Source organism: Gigantopelta aegis, chromosome 3 (genome assembly GCF_016097555.1).
Source record: "Gigantopelta aegis isolate Gae_Host chromosome 3, Gae_host_genome, whole genome shotgun sequence".
Classification (NCBI taxonomy): domain Eukaryota; kingdom Metazoa; phylum Mollusca; class Gastropoda; order Neomphalida; family Peltospiridae; genus Gigantopelta; species Gigantopelta aegis.
The window spans coordinates 67,630,562-67,647,454 of record NC_054701.1 but is presented as its reverse complement, the minus strand read 5'-3'; the positions used below and the strand labels follow the sequence as shown (position 1 = coordinate 67,647,454).

The 16,893-nt window shown below is 38.6% G+C and overlaps 1 protein-coding gene across 1 annotated transcript in view; it reads left to right on the top strand.

The window, feature by feature from the left end:
* LOC121368795 (sortilin-related receptor-like) overlaps positions 1–16,893 on the top strand; it is a 117,485-nt gene that overhangs the window by 22,249 nt on the left and 78,343 nt on the right. Inside the window, exons 8-9 of the mRNA XM_041493543.1 lie at positions 1,232–1,252; positions 8,554–8,676. Coding sequence (XP_041349477.1) covers positions 1,232–1,252; positions 8,554–8,676 — 144 coding nt within the window. The remainder of the gene's footprint in view (positions 1–1,231; positions 1,253–8,553; positions 8,677–16,893) is intronic.

Genomic DNA, 16,893 nt, shown 5'->3' with positions numbered 1-16,893 from the left:
AGGCCACTCACGTGGACATATCGATCGGACTTTAAACTTTTAGATCTGCATTCAAAAGTTTATGTCGAAATTATTCTGGTTTTTTTTATTATTAAATAGTCCGATCCTCTCTTCTTTCTCTTATTTAATTTTGGACTGTCCTTCTAAAATGATCCAAATTATATAAATATTCGACCGAGCAGTCAATTCTTTTTATTTTTGGCTTGTAACTTTTTTTCTTTTTTTTTTAAAAATTTATTCTATTAACTTTTTTACTAATTGCTATTTTCAAAATTCTGCCCATTTTCAACTCTGGGCACGTTAAACAAGTTATCATCATCATCTACTGGTCTCGCCAGTAGATCTAACAGCATTGCGTGGAACCCCATGTTCAGGTGACATTTCATTTATAAATAACAAGTTAAATATCGACCAATTACACTTCGCCTTTTATAGCTTTGTTCGGGAGCATACAAATTCTAAAAATATCGGGCGAGACTATTTATGCAATAGGCGAACTTGTTGTTCTATTTCAACATTGAAAAAATCAGGGAGAAAAGTGCAGTAATAAACTCTGGATTGTATACTAATATAAACAGATTTTATGGCTATACCATCACGGGTTCGTTTTCGTCTTGAAACTAATTTTATATAAAATTTTATATTGCAATTAGTTTCCGGCATACTTCGTAATTCACCCGAATCATTTCGTATACCCTCGGCATAATTCTTTTCAAATCACTGGCATGATTTTGCAAGTAAGGTTTTGATTGGTCGAATGAAAGGTCAACTGGACATGAGCTTCAACGGGCTGCTGTTAGATCCACATGTAATAGTGGAGCTAATTTTAATTAGATTGTTGCACCTTCAGCTCCACCTTAAATTTGCAGTCCACCACTATGTTTAAGAGATACACATTATTAACTGAATAAATACCACGGATTTTGATGCACCAGCCGAAACACTGGTATTAACGAAAGGGGGGGGGGGGGCACATGGACTCGTCCATTGGGTGCGACCAATTCTACGATCTAATTGGTGATTGCACCTCTAGCTCCATCTCTAATGTACGTCCTACCACTACGTTTAACACATGCAAATTGCTCACTGAATAAATACGACGGTTTCCAATACTAAACTCCTAATCGTCGTGATGAATACAGTACTACAGTATATGACTTGGATTGTTTCAAAATGTCACGGGCTAGTAAGGTAGATTTGGTATATGTGTGTTTGATAATCGTCTGCACAGCTCAGTGGATTTACGGAACATGTAAGTATTTGTTTTATAATTATTCACAGGTATAACATATCATATTACCTATTATAATAATTTTAAAACGCCATTCACGTATGACAGTGCAGTGTCTTACCCACTCCCTTAGTGGGAAGAAGTGCCACTCCTTGAAAGCGAGGAATTCGCTTATTCAGAACAGTGATACTATATTTAGTAACGTTCCAAAAAGATGCACCAATAAATGAAACTATGTCCAAAGGTCATCTAGTTGTGAAAAATAATAATTGTAATTGCCGTTATGGCTTCTTGGTACTTTATATTATGTGTTAGGTTCCAGTATTAGGCATTACATGGATACATTAAAGAGATTTCCTAATGGTGTATGTATTAAAACACACACGCACACACACAAACACAAAACATTGCTTTATGTAACAACGCACTCAACACATTTTAATTTCGGTTATATTGTGTCAGAATTATAGCTGAGGACCACACTGGTAATTAGAAAGGAAACCCGCTGCGACCACGCCATGGATTTCTGTTTTTGATTAGCAGCAAGGGTTCTTGTATATGCCATCCCACAGATAGAATAGAACATACCACGGCCTTTGTTACACCAGTTGTGCAGCACTGGCTGGATCGAGAATTAGCCCAATCGAACAACCGATGGGGATCGACAGGCGCGTGCGCAGGGGGGGGGGGGTGAGGGTCGAACCCCCCCCCCACCCTTGCTTAAGGCGAATGTTTTTTTCATATCCCGATTTTGTACATTCCTGTGAATGTGGTCAGAAAGCAACTCGGCTAGCCAGCAGAAAACATCTCAGAATAGCCCTAGAAGGGGTCAATGTTTCAAAATTTTCGGGGGGACCCCAGACCCCCTCCCACGGGCATCGCGCCTGCGGCGCTCGCGGTATCGGGCTTCGTCAGACACCTGGACCCCCTCCCCCCTGCAAAATGTCCTGCACACGCCCCTGATCGATCCCAGACCGACCACGCAGCAAGCTAGCGCCATACCAAAATTCTACGTCCCGCCAGTCATCATCACTGCAGATAGTAAATAAGACAAGAAAATGGCTATTCGCTTTTGGAATTTATTATAAAATCGAACACATCCTCGCAATCAAGGTTTCTTCACAAATATTGTTTTCAAGTTCTGAAGTAGCATCTGCTGCTCATTGGGGCTGGGTGAGAGAGGATAGCTGGCTTTCATTATGAATATGCTGATAGATATAATATGTCGATAGATATCCATGATGACCATAAACTTCTGAAATGTGTCAGACAATAATGACCGCACTGACAGATACAACAGCTATAACTGTAACTTATGATACACACATCTGGCTCACGTAATAAACAATGCGCACCAAATTTATATTAGCATATAATTCCATTTTATAATAATTACTGTTTTGTAATAGGCGTCTTGATTGGCTAAAATGCTATCACGTGATCTAAAAAACCCAACGTTCATTCTCCCATGAACGTGAAAACTGCACTTTTTCGGTAAACAACGGAATCACCGTTTCTATTTTTATCCTTAAGTTTGTCTGCACTGTGAGTGACGGTAACAATTCAGGCTTTAAACGACTCCGGTTTTGAACTGAGACACATAATGTATATGACGGGCCATAAAAACGAAGCTTCTATTAGAAGTTATAGCAGAGAATGCTCAACAAATCAAAAGAGAGACATGAGCGCAGCTCTGTCACATTTGACAAAAACACCAAACCGACAACTTACACGAGTGTGACGGTACATGCTCTTATTTTTTTTTCGCCTGTGGCGATGTTAATTGTTTCAGAGGGCTGTGTGCACTTGGTTACATAATACCTCCGCGCGACCGTACCCCCCTAATACACACTTAGACCAGGTGTGGAGGCCATGTGGCCAGTAGTTACGTAATACCTACGATAGTGCGGTTTTACGACTGTGATTTTTGGCGAACTAGGCGACAGTAAGTCTGGCCATCTAAGGAAAAATACCGTCTCTGGGAGCTGGGGCAAATTCACATGATAGGTGAGGTTCCGCGTTGTGCCCCCAGGCGATATTCGCTGTCTCTCAGATTTTTGAATAAATAGATAGGATTTTAGAGATATCGGAAAGAAACATAGGAAGGCTCCCAGGGAACGTTGTCCGTCTGGACTGGTAAATATATTTTTCTGCTGTGTTGTATAACCTGATGTGATTGATGTGACTTTAAATATTTTAATACTGTATTATACCAATATTATTTAGACAGTGTTTCCGGTAACTGACGAAGTAAATTGTAGGCTTCACTGTTCTAAAAATATAAAGCTTAGCCGGTCATCCTAGAGGACCTAGGTAAACTGTATGTTATTGTCTTTATTGTGATAGGTACCAGTATTAATTCTGTATTACAAGGTTACTGAATGAGTAGTTAAGGGTTAATTAAAAATTAACCAAGTTAGGAATAGAGTTGTAATTTCTTTATTAATTAAGTTCCCCTGGAAGCGTTTCTCATTTATCACACGTGTCGGTGTTGTGTCACGGTGAAGTGATTAGAATATTGTGTAAACTAGACACCTAGTGATTAACTATTTAAGTGATTAGTTCTGGGTTGTTATTATATTGTTGTTGTTAATTAACTACTGCGGCAGTATATTTGGCAGCATAGTATTAATACAGATTCCAAAGTGTACAGTGTTTTTGTTGTGTTTTCTAGTGAACTAAACGTGCTATAATAACACATATTTATATAAGATCTATCTCTGATTATACCTAGAGACGAGCCACTCGGGTTTTAAACTGCCCGATACAGAGAGATCTAATAGATATACAGTTAAGAGAGATATTTGGATAATCATGTTTTATTCGGTTACGGGTATTATAGGATCCCCGTGACAACGAGCGAAAACACATACGTCTTCGTGCACAATTCCACGACCTGTCCTTTCCGAGAATAATATCACACAATCACAAACTTCCTCTGAAATCCACACACACAGTAACACTGAAATCACTTTATCTCTTTCAAGTCAGTCTTCACATTAATTTTCACTAATTCAACTTTTGACAACTGCAATTTTAATATAGGTAGTAAATAAATCTTCTAAATAATTTGACGATCTCTCTCATGTTAATTAGTTCAAAAATCAGCGAAATTTTTTTTGCGTTATCAGTCGATGTTCTGTTATTTTAAATTTTATACCGTTTTATCCACATTTGATTCAGAAAATTAAAATTTATAAAACTTATGTAAATCAATATAATGAATCGGAGATTTGACGAAAAAAACAATGAATGTAACTTTGTAAGGGAATTCCCTTATTTGTGTATTGATACAGTTGTAAATTATTGTGGAAAAGAGTTCGATTGGGTGTTTTAATATAGTTTTGTATAAAGGCAATATTAATGCATTTGGAATTATAAGAATTGAACGTTATATTAACGCGCAACGCCATTCATACAGTGTGTAAAACGGTTTTGGTGTTTATCATCGCATGAACGTCAAAAATATAACGTTCAATTCTTAAAACGACACAGTGAATTGACAAACAATTCTTATATACCTAAAATATCCATATGCTAGATTTGATTTTCCTTGTGATGCCATTTATACATACAGTGTATGGGGTGGGGGTGGGGGGGTGGGGGGTGGGGGGTCAATAAATTAAAATAGAACATTTAACCTTTTGTTGCTAAACTGTATTGTCCACATCATGAACCACATAAACCCAGCTGAAGTATAATGTGCATTGTTAGAACATTTTCTTGTATTTAGTTTTGAATATAGCATCTTTTAAACACACACATACACACACACGCACGCACGCACGCACACACATTCAAAAATTTATGTTGTAATAATATTTTAGTAGATATACCGAAGGAATATCGAAATTGATTTAATTTGCATATTTGGTGTAACCTTTGCTAACAATTGTAATTTTGACCTAGCATCATTTGCGTCCATATACTTTTGGATTGAACATACCTTAAAACCCGTAAATACAAAATTACATACTTTAAAGGGACACACCTTAGTTTTAAACACTAGTTAGGACATATATTTTTTTTTACTATTAGAGCCGTTTTTAGATAACTAAAATCATACTTTATTTAGATTTTATTGTTTAGATTATCCATTTCCGTATATTCGAAGTGTGTTTGGTCATCCTGGTGTTCTCAATATCACAAAATGCATTTCTCATACTTTTAAAAACGCACGTGCGTCTGAGAAGTAGCAATTATGGAGCTGAATTTTAATCTTATGTTTAGAGGGTATTTCACCATTTCTAAGCCAGAGACTATTGTTTCACTCGGTTGTATATTAACTAAACTTAGTGTGCATTTTCATGGGCTGAAACTAGGGTCTGTCCCTTTAATTGTGCCAGATGTACACATCTTGTTTATCTAACCGCCCTACTAAAGATGTTTCTGGGACGGGACGTAGTCCTGTGATAAAATGCTCGACCGATGCGCGGTCGGTCTAGGATCGATCCCCGCAGGTGGATCCATCGGACTATTTACAGTTACAGGCAGTGCACGACGGCTGGTATATCAAAGTCCGTGGTATGTGCTATCGTGTCTGTGGAATGGTGCATATAAAATATCCCTAACTACTAACGGAAAAACATAACGGGCTGTCTGTCTAAAACTATATGTCAAAATTACCACGTTTGACATCCAATAGCCGATGTTTAATAAATCTAGTGCTCTAGTGCTGTCGTTAAACAAAACTAAATTATTTAAAGGTGTTTCTGACCGCAAGGATATTTTTAGAAGGCGATACTAGATTTTGCGTCCCAATAATTTCGATCGTACGAAAAAAACAAAACCAACCCCATATTAGGAAGTAAAATTAAATTTTAGCTACTACATGTACAAACATTGGGGCGACCAGAAACTGAAAAACATATTGAATATGACAGACACTGATATTCTAAACAAGGAATTATATTTAACGTGAAATGTTAGTCAGAAAAAAATGACAATGGCGGCAAACTCAGAACTGTCCCTTTAAGGACAGCGATCGATGGCTGTCGCTTGCTGGACTGGTTCTTGTGCTTGATGTCGGTGCCAGTCAAATTGTTTGCGAGCGCTCAGCGTTCTGAACATGCATCAAGTTTATAAGACTTAATTATAGTATCGTTCGTTGATATAGGTGTGTGGCCTCGTGGGTTAAAGCGTTTACATCGTACATGTTATGAAAGGGACATTCCTGAGTTTGATGCAATTTTAAAGATGTTATCGACTAACAGACTTTTTGATGACTATAATTACATATAAAATATATTTTTCTGCATAAAATATTAGTGGCTGTATATTAAACGTGTCTCTGATCGTTCTAATATTTGTACTAGGTTAAATTTCATTTTATTTCCTAAAAAGTTTTTTTAATACGTACGAACTTATTTGAAGACAAAATCCAGGCTGGGCTTCTTACAAATATTAAGACGACCAGAAACACATTGAATATACAGACACTGATATTCTAAACAAGAAAATATATTTAATATGTAAGTTTAATCGTAGAAATATTTTATTAGTCGGAAACATTACAATGCAACAAACTCTGGAATGTCCCTTTAAAAAATAGCTTCCCATGTTTCGGTTGGGAAAAAACATGTTACGTGTATTGCATTTATTGGTTGTACATAATAATGTGGACTCTATGTCCGACTGTCGGATCCCATTCACGTATGTCTATGTCGCATAATCGGATCCATATTCGTGTATATCTGAACGCGTCAATGATTAGTTATGTCTGTTTAAAAATTTCTGCTTTGGAGTATAAGAATTAATAAATGTTTAAAAATGTTTATTATATAATAGCCTAAGATTAATTAATATGCATGATGTAGTGGTCTCATCAAACAAAACGAACTTTAACTGTTAGCCACATGCAGGCAGGCAAGCACATGCCAAAGTCTTTAATATATCTGTTAGTGGTCACTTTTAGTCAAGCTAAGCGCGTACGCGATTGTTATTATTCATCCTAAAAGAAAAATAAAGAGAGCTTTACTAACCCCAAAATCTGGTCCTTTATTCTTTATTTACATAATCTATTTAAAAAAAAGTGAAGTTATGTTGAAATTGTAAACGTCTGACAACTAGGTCATCTCGTGTGTCAATCGAAAGTCGAATTAACATATTTACCCATTAACACTACAGTGTTTAATATGACAAAAGATACTAACTTAATATGGTTTCAATATTGAATAATTCAAAGAATTCTTCCAACAAATAATTTCCTATTTAAAATTAAATTGATAACCAGTCCAAATTGCAGCTTTTGTAATAAGTATATAGAAACATATTCTCATTTATTTTTTGAATGTTCATATGTAAAATGCTTAATTAAATCGCTTTTCAAATGGATAAGGGAAGTAACAGGTACTAACATTACCATGGCCCCAACAAATTTTCTCTTAGGGTACCCTGAAGAAAACACTGTTATAAATATCATCATTACATTGGCAAAACAATATATATATAGTTAAAAATTTGATAAGAAAACCCCACGTTTTGAAATCCTCAAAGTCAAAATAAATCTTTATTATAATTTAGAAAAAGCTGCATAATGTAATAAGAATAAATACGAGAAATTTATTAAGAAATGGATATTATGGAACCATACTTTTCAGCAGACTCAAACCTGATGGGTGACAAAATAGTTCTGGACTAGGTAAAAACAGATAATGTTTTGGTGTGTTGACTATTTTCATAAACAAGGAAAAACTGCATCATAAAAGACTGAACCCCCCCCCCCCCCCCCCAAAAAAAAAAAAAAAAAAAAAAAAACAAACAACAAAAACAAACCTCTGTATAGTAACCTTTTCTATAAGCTTAGTATATGAAAAACTCTCACGTGTGTATTGGCTTATGTTCTACTTTTTGTGCAATGTGTAAATGTATGTGTGGCACTATAATACTTGTATATTGTGAAAATGGGAAAAATGCAAATAATAAAAAAACACCCATGTTTACCCATTTTTCACAGAGCTATGGCCCTTGAACTTTGGAAATACGAACATTTGTTTTCCATATGTTTTGGGGTTTTTCCCACAATGCTTTGAGATATTAAGCTGACATGTGTCTAGCTTTATCATGTACTGTTATATATCATGTTTGACTTTCATGTCGATTTACCCTTTTTTTACAGTTATGACCCTTGAATTTATGATATACGAACTTTGTTTTTGGTCTGGTAGGGGTCATGTGTTGTCTTAGCAGTACCCTCAAAATGTTTGTTTTGTGTTATGTGTTTGTTTTGTTTAACGACACGACTAGAGAACATTGCTTTATTAATCATCGGCTATTGGATGTCAAATATATTTTATACTATTTAACTCTGCTTTATTTTGTAGTCACATGTCCCGGGAACCAGTTTCACTGCACAGACGGTCCCTGCATCGATGGTAGTTGGAGGTGTGACGGGGAGAACGACTGCGGTGACGGGTCTGACGAGAGCGGCTGTTCTTCTGACACAAGTAAGTTGTTGTCTTGGTGTCGCTCTGTCTCCGACTGTTCAGGCAACACACCACCATCTGTCGTATCGTTACATGCTGTAGCAGCTTGATATAGTCCGGTTTAGGAAATAGTTGCTCACAAAACAAAACACTACAAAATTCTGGTATGCTTTTTTGAAATCTTTCTTTGATGATTACACGTAGGTCAACCTCTGTAGTATTTAAATAGCCCATTGGTTTGAAGTAACTTGTTATATGTAGTACTAACTGATAACAACTGTACAAGGCGGTGGTCGGGCATAGTTGAAAAATGTCGTGGTCGACCAATGTTGATTTTTTACATGTCAGTTGAGAGCACTCCCTAAAACTAGTAGTCACATGACCCTCTCAACAGTGTTTTATTTTTCACAGAATATATCCTGACATAGAAATTGTATTGAACTGCATGGAGTAATTAATGATGGTGTGTAACCTTTAGGAATCTAAGGCCAAAATGAGATAGCTGATCCATCCTAATATGTCTGGCAAAAAAAGTTATAAAGTCCAAAAATAAAATTAGAGTGCCCGGACGGAAAGGTTTTAAGGTGATTTGAGCAAGTTAGACTGGCATCCAAAAATAAAGTGCGTCGGACTGTTTACAAAATAAAATAAAAATAAATAAAGGACGGCCGTTGAACTGTGACACAAGTTTCCTCCACCTGTGACTAAGCAGGGTTTTAGTTAAACGTAATGGGCGCCGGCGATGATCTTGAGAACTCTCTGGACGGTGTTGTTGTCCATTTCCTTGAAGAGAATTCCTTGTCTGTACAGACCATCCCGGTGCGACGTCACCACTAGGCCAAGCGTTCCGTCTAGTAGATCCGTGTCGTGGATGGCCACCCCACTGCCGTTGGGGAAGCGCTTGCAAGCTCCCTCCATGATGCCTTCCGTCAGTGAGCCCACGTGTGGAGTGTCACCATCCAAGTACTTAAAGTACTAGTTCTTGACATTGCTAACGGCGAAACTCCAGGCGGCGAAATCCCTACGTCGGCCAGAGGCGGAAGGCCGTGCTTTTGGCTGGCTGGTCACTCAGGGGAGTGACGGCCTTCCGTTTCGCAATACCAACATCCTTGTTCATCTTAACGGAGTCCCCCGGGGATGGAGGTCTCGACGTGGACGTGGACGAACGTGAAGGTGAAGGAACGGGAGACGCCGGCCGTGGAGTCTCGCACATGGCGATGTTCAGCTCCTCTCCTGGCGTTGACTCATCAGACTTCGCTGGCTGGGTTTCCTCAGCTGACTTGGCTGGCTTGGCCGATCGGGCTGGGGCCGGCGACACAGAAAGGACCGCCGCTGGCGGCTGAGCCCCCTGTGCCGCCCCTGAGGCACGTTTCCTCTACCTCGTTCCTCTTCCCGTCTTCTGTTGTACAAGGTCGCCGTACACCAAAGTCACGGTTGCCTGTGACCCGGTGCACGCGACTCGGTACTCCCAACAACGTTCCATAGCTTGATATTACCTCCCCCCCACCCCCCAGGTGTGTGGGGTAAGTTGACAGCGCACTTTCATTCATCTTTCTTATCTATCACCCTCTGCCTATCATTCTCATTATCGTAATATATATATATAATATAAAATTTACAATTTCTCCAACGATTACAACCTGTTCCGACCCTTTCAGTAAATTTCCTTCCACTCTGGTCTTCTGAGCTACACCCATCTGACATCCCCGTCCTCTGCCGCTAATAACGAGTGTCTGACCCACGGCATTAACTAACGACCGCCGGCAGTAGGGGAATATAGTAGGTAGTTACAAGTGCCTCTTAAAGGGACATTTCTGAGTGTTGCATTGTAAGATGTTTCCAACTAATAAAATAGTTCTACGATTAAACTTACATATTAAATATATTTCTTGTTTAGAATAACAGTGTCTGTATAGTCAACGTGTTTCTGGTCGTCTTAATATTTGTAAGTAGTCGAAACTGGATTTCCATATATTAGGAAATTAAATTAAATTTAACCTAATACAAACATTAGAACGATCAGAAACACGTTGAATATACAGATACTGTTATTCTAAACAAGAAAATATATTTAATATGTAAGTTTAATGGTAGAAATATTTTATTAGTCGATAACATCTTAAAAACTGCAGCAAACTCAGGATTTTTCCTTTAACAATGCTAGAAGCAATTTCTGAACACTCCGAGGTCGTCAGATTAAGCCAACAGTTACAGCTGATGAGGGTTGACAGGTGTGTGGCACAGATAGTCAACAGAGACAAGCATCCGTCGCGGTTGGAGAGACAAGGACTGGGATGTGGAGATGGACAGCGAAAGAAGTTGAAAGATAGGAGGAGCTGCTAGATGAGGAAGAAAATTCAAAGGAGAGATAGGAAAGGGGCAGAGAACAAAAGAAGAAAATTCAAAGGAGAGATAGGAAAGGGGCAGAGAACAAAAGAAGAAAATTCAAAGGAGAGATAGGAAAGGGGCAGATAACAAAAGAAGAAAAAAAGGTCAAGGCCAATACAAAGACGTTTCCCCTGTAGTAAAGGTCAAGGCCAATACAAAAATACAAAAACCTTTTTCCCTGTCGTTTTGGTAAATTGACATTCTCGTTCCATAAGATAAAACACGTTCGGGTTTATCGACCCCTGCCCTTTACAATTTCATTTCTGTTCACATACCGTTCCATAAAATAACCCCAAGAACGTGAGTCAGAAAATATGGGACCCAAATTGGGGGTGGGTGGGTGGGGGTGGGGGGTGGGTGGGTGGGTGTGTGTGTGAATTTTGGAATGTTAAGCCATTCGTGTAGTAAATTACATAGTATGCCGTGAATACTATTCTGTGCATAAGGTGTCGCTTTTGTAGGACCGTCGGCGTGTGCTGCCGATGAACACACGTGTACCAATGGCAGGTGCAGTCTGAACTTTAAAGATTGTGCTCTAGTGGTGTGGTTAAACCTTTCAAAACTGTATACGTTTTTTAAAGCTCTGGCCAAGTTATATAAGTCTAGAATGTATTAGCCATGCTACAAACCTCGAGAGCTCGAGCTACAAAGAAAGAACAGAACATTGAATAAAGTACAAGGCTAAAAGCATACCATATCAGAATAACTTTTTCAAAAATCTTTATTTCAGGTATCAACGAGTGCAGAGACATTTTCCAAGGGCGAGACTGTGCCCTGGTGAATGAAACACATAGCCCCATATGTCTTGACAGAGTCGAAGGACCAAAGTACTGTAAGAAATACTGCAGACTGTGTTAACAGTAACCCGAGACATTATAGGCTTGTAATAAACATTTGTATTACATACATATTCAATCTTACTATAGTGATAAAGACATTTTGAAACCGTGTGATAAATTTATTTTTTATTGCACATAATTATGTGCCATCTAGACCGAATCTTTTAAATGGGGAATTCCCGTTTTATTTTTACTGAAGTTAGCGCCTTTTATTTACTGACGTCATATATGATTTACAAATTATGTCACATCGTATTTGAAACATTATACAAGGCTGCCACAGGGTATGATTCTTAAAGCCGCACACCCTAATTCCACCCAGCGAAAATAAATTATAATTTGGTTAATCTACAAACCTGTAACACACTTAGATCACGTTTTTATCAAATGGAGTGAAAAAGCAGGTTTTATATCGATAAATACCATGGGAATCCCCATGTCCCAATTGCTTGAAATAATTTTGAAAGTTAGTATTCTGATGTCACCGGTAGATGTCGCTCGAAGCACAACAATGCCTACGTCACGACAAATTTCACAGGGTGCGCACAGACTTGGGGTGCGTTCTTTTCACCTCTCCTGGACATGTTCCAACTGTTCTGTCCTGGTTGTATCCCCTCTCCAGATATCGTAAGACTTAGCAAAATTATTGGTTTTAAGGGTTTGTAACGTTTTGTATTGAGACACTTACTTGTCTGAACTTTATTGTTACTGAAAATGTTCACGAACTGTGAAGAAAAATCTCACAAATGAACAACAACAAATCGGATGTTGATTGCGCGAACCGTGCACGAGAAAACAAACCGAACCAAAATGTTAACGGTCACGTGGTATACCAACGTCTGTGACATTGAAATGGAAATATCCCGTCTAAAAATAGATTAGACCTTGTCTGCTCAACGGTTTTTTCTGAAACATGCGTGTGTTTTTAAGAAATAAGAAAAATGCATTTTGTGGTATTACAAAAACCAGGATTACCAGGATTACCAAAAAACACTTCAGGTGAATGGAAATGTATATTCTAAATAATAAACGGTAAGTAAAGTGCAATTTTATTTGTGAAAAAATGGGTTTAATAGCGAAAAACAACACCGTATACGGTAATGGTTAACAACTAGCCGTAACTAGGGTGTGTCCCTTTAACGCTAAGTAAATCCATGAATGGAGTTTTGATCATAGATTTAACAAAGTGTTGTGATGACTTTAAATTAAAAGCCGTTTTTGTAAAACATAAAAAAGATATGTCATAAATACAGAATTTCACATACGTTCTTTTCGCTTTCTATTTATTGCACTCCTTTATTTTATGAAAGAACATACCACCCGACCGCTACGTGGTCTCGTGGTATATATTCTTGTGCAAAATAAACTCGTGCAATATAAATAGGAAGTTGAGTATAGATGACATACTCTTCGCAAGTCAAGGGACCATTCCGTATAACTAAAGCATTTCGTAATGTAATAGTTATACGGAATGGTCCCATGGCTTACGAAGATGAGATTAACGTTACGGTCCTGCAGGACAACATAAATGTGTTGACGTCGTCGTTAAATAAAACATCTCTCCTGTTCCGCTCTTGCATTTGTTGGTTTGTAGACGTATACAGTACTGCTGTGTACAATTGCTGCCGCACTAAAAGTTCCACGTATTCGATTCCCAATGCAACGTTGTTGTTTTTTTGTCTTAATATAACAAGTAGCTTACGTGAGCACACACGAATATTGACAATTGATGAACCAAAGAGAGAGAGAGAGAGAGAGAGAGAGAGAGAGAGAGAGAGAGAGAGAGAGAGAGAGAGAGAGAGAGAGAGAGAGAGAGAGAGCGAGCGAGCATATTGAACCTTACACTTCATGACCATCGGCTGGGTTTACCGTTAACAGTAAGCATTCTCAACAAACTTAATGGCCAGCAGATGTTTTCGGCACTTGTCTTTAAATATGGTTTAAAGAAAGAAACACGTTTGAAGGGGTGAAAGAAAGCTTTATTCTAAACTAAAACCTATTAGCTCCAACTACAAAAAGCGCGCACATAAACAACATAATATTACAGCATCATAACATGATAAAGATACTGACTACCAGCGCATCAATTATTATTGGTTGCTGTATCAACCGCGCACAAAACATACATAATATTATTGCATAATGTTATACATGTATATACCAATGTAATGATATCAAATTATTAAAATATTGTATCAAGGGTGCACCTATATAAGTTGTTGGTTCTTTGTTAACAATTATTTAACCTTAAATAATCCCTATCAATGTCATTTTGTCTTCGACCTTACGAGAGGGCAAAAAGTCTGTTTGTCCCTATATCAATAACCCATCCCACTGTGGTGCCAAGCCCCTTACTAGATACCATAACAAACAAGGGAATCAGGCTATAATTAGAAGCCTTGGGTGAGGTGGGTGGGAAAAAAGCTTGACCGCTGTACTGGTCTGCAAGCTAGAAAGTGACTTTCCCAGACACCGTGAACTCTCTTTCACCATATCAGGGCAGTTGTTTATAAACAAGCGCGGGGCCTGGTCTTTCTCTCTCTAAACTAAATTAAAGTTTTAATTCCACTTAAAGAAAGAAACACGTTTGAAGGCGTGAAAGAGAACTTTATTCTAAACTAAAACCTATTAGCTCCAACTACAAAGCGCGCGCACATAAACAGCATAATATTACAGCATCATAACATGATAAAGATACTGACTACCAGCGCATCAATTATTATTGGTTGCTGTATCAACCGCGCACAAAACATACATAATATTATTGCATAATGTTATACATGTATATACCAATGTAATGATATCAAATCGCCTAGTTATTAAAATATTGTATCAAGGGTGCACCTTTATAAGTTGTTGGTTCTTTGTTAACAATTATTTAACCTTAAATAATCCCTATCAATGCCATTTTGTCTTCGACCTTACGAGAGGGCAAAAAGTCTGTTTGTCCCAATTACCAATACTAGTATAGGACCGATGTAGTAGTAGGATACTTTGATATAGGTGTTGTTGCATTCGAGAAACCAGCTGAAAACGTTTCTGTTGCGTTATGTCAATGTAGCTGGTAAAACAGTCTGATTTCCAATCACCCATAAACTTAATGTCTTGTGCTGATAATCCTACAGAATAGCACCAAGTTGCACCTCCCCGGCTAAAGCTGTCACCGAAAAATTTGGCCGCATCATAACCAGCCAATCGGAGACACTCTTTTATGCGTCCGATGAAAATCGTGGCTGTGAGTGGTCGGTACCCAGAAGACCTGAGTTGCACGAACAACGGTTCATCAAGCGGAGCCTGCGGGGTTAATTCCAAAGCAAGGAATAGTCCTGATTTGTTGATCAAGGCTGAGCTCCAACCGGCACCGCCCTGAAATGAAACCCAGGTTAATGATAAACTATTGAGGAAAATCTATAAGCGCCATTATTTTCATGTAATCGGGACACAGCATCGGCAAGTAAGTTAGCCTATGCAGGATAATAAACTGCTCTCAGTCGAAAGTTATATGTGGCTGACAGCCAGAAGACACGACGTAGTGACGCCATAACCACTGGGTTTTTTGATGAGCCTTTATTTATGATGGCCACTGCAGCTTGATTATCTGAATGTACATACACTTTTTTGTTTTTCCATAAGGGTGCCCATCTGGCAACTGCTGGTTCTAATGCCAGAACTTCTTGGTAGTTGATCGGTAGATCCGCTGCCTCGGTACCCGCCCATGGGGTGTGAACAAAATCACCGCAGTAGTATGCCCCACCTGCTAGGGGGCAAGCATCGATACTCACGGGTGTAGCTGGTCTTTGGTCAACCATAGGCATCGTTCCATTGAACACTGATATGAACTGGATCCACCACATTATATCACCTTTCATATCTTTAGTGATACGTGATCTGTGCCATGGACATTTCAGACCATTGGCTCTGTCAATTAGGCGTCTCATGAAGAAGCGTCCTCCATACACGCATTGGGTTATCCAGTTTAACTTGCCCACTATGCTTTGAATCTGTCGCTTAGTAATTTTTCCATTACTTAGGGTTTTCCGATCGTGTGGAATACTCAAGGTCATTGCCAGTGAATTTAGAACTACTCCCAAAAACGTGAGGGTCTGTGCTGGGCCTTCAAGTTTATTGTAGTTAATGTGAAATCCCAATTTCCGTAACAGCTGCATTAAGATGTTTAGAATGTTCTGGCATTCATCATAGGATTTAGCGATAATTAAGAAGTCATCCAAATACACCACAATGTCCTTGTATCCCTTTTTCGCCATAATAGCCCTGACTGATTGGGTAAGTCTATGGAATATTTTCGGTGAACTTGACTCCCCGAAAGGTAGTCTCTCGTCTATCATATACGTATGGTGAGTATCTCCGAAAAACACCATTTTAAGCCTGTTGCTCGATAGTTAGATGGGTGTATTTTAACTGACCGGTATGCATTGGCCAGGTCTAGCTTTGCCATAAAACACCCTGGAGTAATAAGATCGACAGCATCTTGCAGTGTTTGGTACTTGAATGGAGAGTTGTATGCAAAGTCATTCAAGGCTTTCCCGGGAGGGCGGCTGGCATCATGAATAATACGAAGTTTTTCTGAGTTTTTCTTAGGTGTAGCCCCAAGGGCGGAAACAATATTTGGTTTTGCGTTAACAATTTTGTACCGTCCATTTCCAAGTTCCGTTTTGATTTGTGCTTCCACACGCACGCGCATTTCACTGCTGGTTGCCGATTTATAATTATCGACTTCAGCTAGTTCCTTGACATCCTGAGAATTTAAAATATTAAATCCCTCATGTGACGGAACATGCTCTTATTTGTTTTTCGCCTGTGGCGATGTTAATTGTTTTAGAGGGCCGTGTGCAGTCCCAATATGCACGTAGACGATGTGGGCACCTTGTTACGTAATACCTCCGCGCGACGGTGGTCGAGCTGTTCCCAATACACACTTAGACCAGGTGTGGAGGCCATGTGGCCAGTAGTTACATAATAACTCCGGTAGAACGGTTTATGACCGGGAGAT